The sequence below is a fragment of the Ananas comosus genome, linkage group 7 (genome assembly GCF_001540865.1).
Source record: "Ananas comosus cultivar F153 linkage group 7, ASM154086v1, whole genome shotgun sequence".
Classification (NCBI taxonomy): Eukaryota; Viridiplantae; Streptophyta; class Magnoliopsida; order Poales; family Bromeliaceae; genus Ananas; species Ananas comosus.
The window spans coordinates 6801432-6811005 of record NC_033627.1 but is presented as its reverse complement, the minus strand read 5'-3'; the positions used below and the strand labels follow the sequence as shown (position 1 = coordinate 6811005).

The following is a 9574-nucleotide window of genomic DNA, read 5'->3' as shown; positions in this document are numbered from 1 at the left end:
TCTAGGAATAACTCAATTTTCATCCAAACACAAATTTATTATTATTTAATTAATTTATTTATTAATTTATAATTATTAATATTAATTTATTATTTTTAAGTAATATTTTGATGTTAATTAATTAGATAAGATAATTTTAATTTAAAATTGTAACTCTTAATCCCTTTGTTCCAATCTAACCATCCAAACACTATTTATCTTATTTGTAGAAGCAAAATTTTTATCGAAATGCAAAATTGGTCTAATTTCTTCTTATATCTGAACTTGTACCTATCCATGTAATAAGTAGTTCTTACTTATAACCAAACCAAATGCAACTTATAAAAGGTTAACACCAGTAGGCATTTTATTAAAAAACATAGGAGAGCTTGGTTACGTCATTGTAGATTTTTGAAAAATAAAATAAGTATATTTTATATCAAGAAAGAAGGAAAAAATATAAGTATCTCAAAACTAAGAAAAAAGAAGATAAAGTTAACCGTTTTCGAACCTAAAGAAGAAAAGAGAAAATTATCTGAATCAATCCCTGAACCATTGTACCAACTAACAAATTAATTAAGCTCATAATATGGAAAAATATAATATAGATAATATAGATAAAAATAATTATCTATACTGTATTTTCGATCCAACTTTTGTCCTGCGACTCACAGCGGAATGCCTATATCTCTTAGTTTTTCAACCTTGGAGACGTCCTTATCTCCGAGTCTACCAAGCTTCAGCACGAAGGATAGGCATAAAGTCGATGACGGTGAACAAATTGAAAGAAAGAGGAGTTTTGAATAGCGAAAGAATAAAGCAAAAGAAAGATGAAAATTTAGATAATTATGGAATAGATCATAAACATAGAAGATAATATTAGAGAAATAATAAGTAAAGTAACGCAAAAATTCGAACCTAATTGTCACCCCCGGATTACTCGTTTTTTCGGGCACGCCGACAAATCCGCCGTATACAAAGAAATTTTTCCTGTATACGAAGCGACAGCTGTACCTGTAATCAAACAATACTACAACCAGTAGTATAGAGCTGCTAGAAGAAATGATATATATAAAAACATAAGTTCACTATACATGCAAGTATCCTGATATACAAAACACTCGCTCCAGCGAGATACAATAAAAGTATGTATATGAACACAAAAACTACCACTACTTGTAGCTGGTATACTCTAGCTCAGCAGCAACTGGGAAGGAATTTAACTCTCGACTCCCTTTCCACGGTCCGTATCAGCAGTAGCAGCAGTCGAAGAAAAAAGCTCTGCAAAAGATTCCAACAACTGGCGTGAGAACTACTACAAAAGAAATAGTCCTCAGTAGGTACCGCTACCGACCTCAACGGCTCACCCACTAAATCTACAGATGTAAACAAGTATAGTAAGAAAGCTGAAATAAATCTACAGCTATATGTACCTATACTATCTCGGTCGAGCACCAACAATCTGTAGGAAATAATAAAGCCTGATCCAATCTCACTAGGGACTGTAAACACACCCGTCCCGCCTGTCGAAACTACACAATCTGACACTAAACCAGGTCGTCAGTGGAGAGCAAGTTCAACCAGGACTAAACGACACTAACGCAAAAGCACAAAGCCCGACTCCGGAGTGGCACTCATGGGCGCTACCTAACTGAGTATGCAAGCGTATCTCTGTCGAGCTCAATCAGACTCTCACAGGCTATAGTCAAGTAAACATGGTCTAACAACTGAACTCACGTATCCTAGGCACAATCTGATGCAAAAACAGCAATCTTGGTCCACCGTCAACCTCAACGGCACCCGGCAATCCGGAACAGCCTAAACACTACTGTAAAAATACACTCGGCACCTCAGCACGAGTATAAATATATTCTACACTATTCTAAGTATTCACCGTCCACAAACTGCGTCGATACAAACAAACTACGGCTCCTAGAGCTAAATCTGGTAGTTTGTTCAAATGGCGGTGTAGAAACGTCAGTTTTCTCCTAAGTCAAATCCAAGTTCAACATGTATATTTTAGCTAATTTTCTACGCTCCAATTCAAGTTCATAGGCATGAAATTTTAAGAATCGAGCTAAACAATATACTAAACAAAGCTAAAAATACATGTTGTCGACACATATAGCATTAGGAGGAAACCCGTAGAATTTGGTAAGCATCACTTTAACCCACATCGAAAGCGCATCCAACAACGGCGAGAAGTCGAAAGAAGCGAAACTGCACGCTCGCGCAGCCTCCCCACGACGCTACCACGACGAACGCACGCTCAAACGGCACCGCGGCACGACATCGGTGACAATCCGCCTCCACCCAAGCTCCTCCTTGCGTACGACCGAGCACAAGAGGAAGAGAGAGAGAGCATAGCAAAACCCCTCCTCAGCCTCTCTCTCCATCCTATATAATGTAGAGGGGATAAGGTGAAACAAACGAGGCAAGAAAAGACCAAAAAGTCCTTTACCTACCCTGGTGTACCGGTACCACTCCAATGTTGTACCAGTACCACGCAGCAGAATGGCCAACCCGAGAGCAGTCTACGCAGAAAAATGCACTGGGTACCCGTACGCCTCTGTGCGGTAATGGTACCAATTGCTGAAAATCTGAAATTTGCAGATTGCAATGCTAACTCTCTGCTCTCGCGTCCTGCTGAGTCCAGTTTGCGTCTATTTCGCGCCAACAGGACTCGGACTTGTCCCGACACTCTCCAGAGCTGTCGACAAGCCTCAGCTGCTGAATTCCAGGGTTACTACACTAATAGTTGGATTTTTAGCTAGATGCCTAGCCAAAATCCAGCCAAAAAGGCTAGAGCGGAGGTAGCAAGGAGGAGAAAAGTAGGTGCGTGAGTTAAAAGGGAGAAAGAAAGAAAAGCGTCTATTAAACTTTTGACTCTCTAATATTAGTGAAGGACGTGATTTCGTAAAAATAAATAAATAAATAAAGTAAAGAAAGTAAAAAAAGATTCAAAGAATTATATAAAAAAGAATCAACTGAAGAATAAGTAACTATTGTTGCAATAAAAATATAAGAATAAATTATAAGAAGGACTAAAAAAAAAAAGGATAAAAACCATACGAATTTGTTATTTTGACTATTAAAAAATAGTATTGATCTATGCAATAAAATTTTATATTTATTTGTTATATTGACTATTAAAAAATAGAATTGATCCATACGATAAATTTTTACACTTGATGTAGACAAAATGTCACACCCCGGATTACTCGTTTCCCTGGGCACGCCGACAAATCTGCCGTATACAAAGAAATTTTTTCTGTATACGAAGCGATAGCTGTACCTTTAATCACACAACACTACAACTAGCAGTGTAGAGCTGCAAAAAAAAGAAATAAAACATAAATAATAACAGTGGTCCAATACATACATATAGCATCTGGGCAGCGAGATACAAAATTAGTATGTAATGAACCAAAAAGAACTACAACAACCTGTAGCTGGTATACTCTAGATCAGCAGCAACGGGGAAGGGATCTAACTCGCGACTCCCTTTCCTCGATCCGAATCAGCAGCAGCAGCAACCGAAGAAGAAGGCTCTGCAAAAGATTCCAACAACTGGACGTGAAAACTACTGTAAAAAGAAGTAGTCCTCAGTGGGTACCGCTACCGACCTCAACGGCTCGCCCATTATGTGAGACCCCAGATAGTCCTATATAAAAGATATAATAGGGCTAAACTCTTAACCCGGCTTAAGCATATTGGGTGGTGGCAAGGCCCAAGAGGTTAAGAGAGTTAAGTGTGCTAGGACGGGAGTAGTCCTAGTATGGGTGACCCCCTGGGAAGTTGGGGCGTCACAAATGGTATCAGAGCCAATTACCAGCCGGAAGTGTGAGACGAGTCTCGGCTGAGCCAGGGTCTGGATGACGGGCTAGCGAGACGAGTCTCACATCGCCTGGTACTTGTGAGTCTGAGCCTGACGAGGACGTCAGGGCTTAAAGGAGGGGAGATTGTGAGACCCTAGATAGTCCTATATATAAGATATAATAGGGCTAAACTCTTAACCCGGTTTAAGCATATTGGGTGGTGGCAAGGCCCAAGAGGTTAAGAGAGTTAAGCCTGCTAGGACGGGAGTAGTCCTAGGATGGGTGACCCCCTGGGAAGTTGGGGCGTTACAAATTTTGATTGTGAGACCCCAGATAGTCCTATATATAAGATATAATAGGGCTAAACTCTTAACCCGGCTTAAGCATATTAGGTGGTGGCAAGGCCCAAGAGGTTAAGAGAGTTAAGCGTGCTAGGACGGGAGTAGTCCTAGGATGGGTGACCCCTGGGAAGTTGGGGCGTTACATTTGGTATCAGAGCCGGTTCACCAGCTGGACATGTGTGGCGAGTCTCGGCTGAGCTAGGGTCTAGATGACTGGCTAGTGAGACGAGTCTCACATCGCCTGGCGATCTTGGGCTGTGTGTGTGTTTGGATTGACAAGGACGTCAGGGCCTTAACGGAGGGAGTCTGTGACACCCCAATAATCCCACATCGGATGGGAATGGGGTTGTTATTGGGTTTATAAGAGACTTAGACACTAGTAATAATAACTGGGCTTAAGCATTTTGGGCCGGCGGTTGGGCCCAACGAGTTATTGTTGCTAGTGGGCTGGGTCGTTACACACTAAGTCTACAGATGTATACTCAATGATAGTAAGAAACTGAAAATAATCTACAGCTACATGCCACTATACTATCATGAAACAACACTAACAATCTGTAGGAAAAGCAATCTCTGACCCAATCTCACTAGGGACTGTGAACATACCCGTCCCGCCTGTCGTAGCTACATTAACTGCCACCATATTAGGTCGTAGCTACACTAACAACCACCATATTAGGTGTCACTTGTGGATTGTGAGACCAAAACGAGAGTGATTAAGATGGTTAATCACATTCAGTTATGAGAGACAAAAATATTTTGGTCTATACGAAAGAAGTTCCAATGGTAATATTAAAAGAGTTTAGTATCGCATCTTACTATTAGGTGAAATAGAACTTATGTGGTCACATACAATAAAACTACGTGTGATTGAGTGCTTGGAGAATTTATAGAGACCATACTGAAATAGTAAAGTAAGAATTTATTTGCTAAGTTGTTTAGTAAGAAGGACCCATTTATGAAATTAAAAATTATAGAGTTAAATATAATTGTTGCATACGGTGCAAGTGCACAAAAAATATTAAAAGCTATCTTTCTCTTATCAACTTCTCAATTAATAAATATTAATGGAGGAGTTACAAAGTGATGAAAATGAGTGAGGGAGAATGAAAAGTAAATTCATGCATTCACTCACTACAACAAAAATGGTTTATACCGACACTTTTAAATATAGGTAAATATCAAAAAAGTGCTGCTAGCTAAAATTACCGACACTTTTAAAAAGTGTTGCTATATGTGGGGTCGCTAGGTGTATAGTGACAGTTAAAGAGTGTCGCTATAACCTAAAAGAGTGCTGCTAATTTACCAACACTTATTTAAGCATTTAGCAACCGCCGAAACTCTATCTCGTTGGCTGCGGTGGCGGAGGAGAACGACAGGAAAGGCTCTTCGTCTAGAATTTCAGTGGATTGAATGAAGAGAGAAGAAAAGATGGTAATTGATTTTTCTTTTTTTTTTCTTTTCTGTTTGTAATCGGGCCAAATGGACTGGGTGTGGTGGGTTGAGTAGAGTAATCTTTTATTTTTGATTGGATTGGGCTTTATATTTAGGCATTAGTAGATATTTTTTTTTAAGTTTTAGCATAAATGGGACACTTACTCAAAAGTGTCCCAAACATGTGTCCCTATAACCTAATTCTGTTGTAGTGACTCACCCTATTAATGATATAGTTAATTAATTGGAAAAGAAAACTCCCTTCTCGTTCTTCCTTCTCTTTTTTTTTTTTTCTCTGTTTCATCTATTAAATGAGAGGAGTTCATTTCCTCTCATTTATGGTGGTTGTCCATTCTCTTTGTAACAACTAGAGGAGCTTACTCTCCGCCTAATGGCTTTTAGGCCTATAAAAAGAAGAGAGTAATCTCCCTCAAGAAGTGGAACACAAAGTGAAGTGTGAAAGAAGGAAGACTTTATATAAAGCTCTCTTTTAATTATAAGAGAGAGATTCTCTTATAATAATTGATTTCTATATTATAGGTAATTCTTTTGAAATTGCTAGCATAATTTAAGGATTAATTTTTTCTATATTGACACAAGAAATTACGAAAGGAGTTTCGAAACTACACTGTGATTGTGTAAAATACGGATCTCGGAGCAATCTTGAGTGGATACATGTCACGCCCCGGGACCGGCAGAGGCCCTCCCGGTAGCGTGCCCAGACCCGCCATATGTCTACACATATAAGGCGTCTACAAGAAAAGCGAAAGTAAAAGCAAGAGATGGAACAAATAAGAGAAGTGAGATAACAAGCAACTAATGATATCAGAGCGAGTAAAGTTCTAACANTCATACAAGATGATCTTGAGATATATATATATATATATATATATATATATATATATATAGAGGACTGCTGTGCTCTCAGGAGCACGATGGCCTCCGTGCTACTGAGCCATTTTCCATGATGGAATTTCCAAATCGGTGATCGGCTCCGTTAGACTTGATTTAGCATATTTGAAGTTTCTAGAAAATAATTTTTGCGATTTTTCAATATCACTTACCTGGCAATCGAAAGGATTCAAAATCTATAATTTTTAACGGCTGAAAATAAAAATCCTATAAAAATGATTTTTCGATATCATTTTAATTAGATTGATAGAAACAATGTAAATATTAGTTTATAGATAAATATATTAAATTATTAATAATTAATTATAAATAATAATTTAATTAATTATTTTATTATTTAAGTAAAAAATAATGATTTAAATATATTAATTAAATTAATTAATAATTTAATACCATAAGTAAAACTAAATTTAGACTTTAATTAATCTTGTTCCCACTTAGGAACAAGCTTGTTTTAAGAAAAAAGATGGAACATCAGTTCCAGCTTTATACCGGCTGTTCTCGGATACTAAACGCGACGTTTGGGAAAGAAGAAGGGAACAAGGGCTTATTTCCCCTTTATTTCTGGACCAAACACTGCCTATTAGTATAACTTTCGTCTCAAACAGTACAATTTATCCTCTTCTTCTCTCCTTTTTTTTTTTCTCTCAATTAGTACAATTTAATATCAAACAGTGTTTAGTCCAAAAATAGTACAACTTATTTTTGTATGGTGTAATTTTGTCTCAAATAGTACGACTTATTCTCGAATAATGCAACTTTGATCTCAAACAGTATAAATTTATTTATTTTTTCTTTTGTTTGCTTTTAACAGTTATAACACAATGATTTTTTTTAGGAGAAAAAACTTTTTTTTTTTTATTTTTTCTTTCACCCTCTATGTCACTTTCTGTTATCACACCTCCTTCCTCGTCCTTTGCCGCAGCTGCCACCGCCTCCGTCCCGACGCGCTCTCTCTCTCCATCGTCCTCAAAACTTGCGACACTCTCGTCGTTGTCACTGTCACCGTCTGCGGCCATAATTCCACCATATCGTAAATTATGCCATATCCGAGCCGGCATCGATCAGCGGAGAGGCGAGCAAAGTAAGAGAGAGGAGCACTTTGACGTCGGGGTGGTGGAGCAAAAGAAAGGAGAGAGTGGGAGAAGAAAAAAGGAGAAACGGCAAGGAGGAAGAAAACGAACCGTACGAAAAAAAGATGAGCGTGAAAAAAAAAGAAAGAGAAAGAAGAATAAGAATATTTTGGTCAAATTCGTATACAATCTATAAAATCTAAAAAGACAGATTATTTTTACAAAAACTCAAAATCAATGAATTTTTATGCAGATTGGGCTCTTTAACTACCAATGGCTACAAAGTCCATAGGAAAACCAAGAATAATAATTAAAAAATGTAAACAATGAAAAATCAATTTAATCATATTTTATTCCAATATGAAGATACGAATTCATTCAACTTAACAAATTAGTTCAATTCGAAGCAGCTGACTTTCTGCTGGACAGAATTTACATGATTTCTCTTTCTTGCCTCATACAGGTAGCACTGACAGGCCTCCTTGAAGTGAAGGGTTCATCCTACACCCATGCAGACCAAATAACCGGCGATCCCCACGGCAGTCTGTTGGCTGAGAACACCATCGCGGTCTACCACGACCACTTCATCACTTACTATCTCGACCTTGACATCGACGGCACCGACAACTCCTTCGTCAAGTCCAAGCTCAAGACGGTGAGGTTGGCCTCGTCCGACTCCCCTCGGAAGAGCTATTGGACGGTCGTAAAAGAGACAGCAGAGACAGAGGCCGATGCACAGGTTGACGTGGGAAAAGAACCTATAGAGCTGCTGATCGTGAATCCGAGCAAGAAGACGAAGATGGGGAACGATGTGGGGTACCGGCTGATCAGCGGCGCGGGGACTGCAGGCTCGTTGATGACGGATGACGACTATCCGCAGCGCCGGGCCAGCTTCACCAAGAAGCAGGTGTGGGTGACGGCCTACAACAAGTCCGAGAAGTGGGCCGCCGGGCTTTACGTCGACCAGAGCAGAGGAGATGATGGCTTGGCCGTATGGACCCAAAGGTTAGCGATCAAACTGGCTTATTCTTATGTAAGGAGTAGTTTTCTTGAACTAAAGCTTTCTCCAAATAAAAATGATGGCTCATCTCAAGATCTCTCTTGGTTAACCAGGAATCGCTTGATCAAGAACACGGATATTGTGTTGTGGTACACAGTCGGATTTCACCACATCCCCTGCCAGGAAGATTTTCCGTTGATGCCGCTGTTAACCGGGGGATTCGAGCTTCGGCCTTTCAACTTCTTCGAGAGCAACCCGATAATCAAAAGCCCGCCTTCCGGGCTCCTACCTAGCTGGTTTAATTGCACGTATAGTTCTTGATATGGACGGATATTTAGCTATGGAAATGCCAGGTCTCCAATGCGTAAGTCGTTGCAACTTTTTAACCCTCCGTCGCAGCGTACGTTTATTAGTCACATATGAAAAATATATGTTAAAAAAATTGTAAATGGCTACAAAAATATGGGCTCTTTTTTTTTTTTCTTTTTTTTTTTTTCTTTTTTTTGCATTTAACTCTTTCAATTTTTTTTTTCTCACAAATAGTTTCATAAAATTTATATTAGTAAGATTAGCTTTATCCCGGCCATATAGGCATCACGCGAGTGTCACGTGGGTGTGACAGTGAGGTTAAATTGAACACTGTAAATTATTCATCGTATATATTCTTTTGATATATATTACTTAAAAACTAATAAGAAAATAATTCACCGTGTCCTTTTAAATAATATGTATTAAAAGGACACGATAAATCATTCACCATATCTAAGTATGGTAAATAGTTCATCATATTAAATTTAACCTACGATCAATCACGCCCGCGTGGTGCTTGCGTGGCCGGAACATGATCAATCTTGTAAAAATAAATTTTATGTGATTATTTGTAAATATTTTTTGAGGGGATTAAATATAAAAAAAGTCCAAAAAAATATAGGGTCCGGCTATAGTATTTTCGAAAACATCATTCATGCAGTGTTTTTAATTTTTTAATATTTAGATCAACCATTTTGATCATTGTTA

General features: G+C 38.4%; 1 protein-coding gene across 1 annotated transcript in view; it reads left to right on the top strand.

Annotated features, from left to right (window-relative positions):
* The window catches only part of LOC109712432 (primary amine oxidase 1-like), a 12150-nt gene extending 3130 nt beyond the window's left edge, over window positions 1–9020 (top strand). The window contains exons 4-5 of the mRNA XM_020235992.1: window positions 8021–8562; window positions 8671–9020. Of these exons, the coding sequence (XP_020091581.1) occupies window positions 8021–8562; window positions 8671–8878 (750 nt within the window). The 3' untranslated portion in view covers window positions 8879–9020. The remainder of the gene's footprint in view (window positions 1–8020; window positions 8563–8670) is intronic.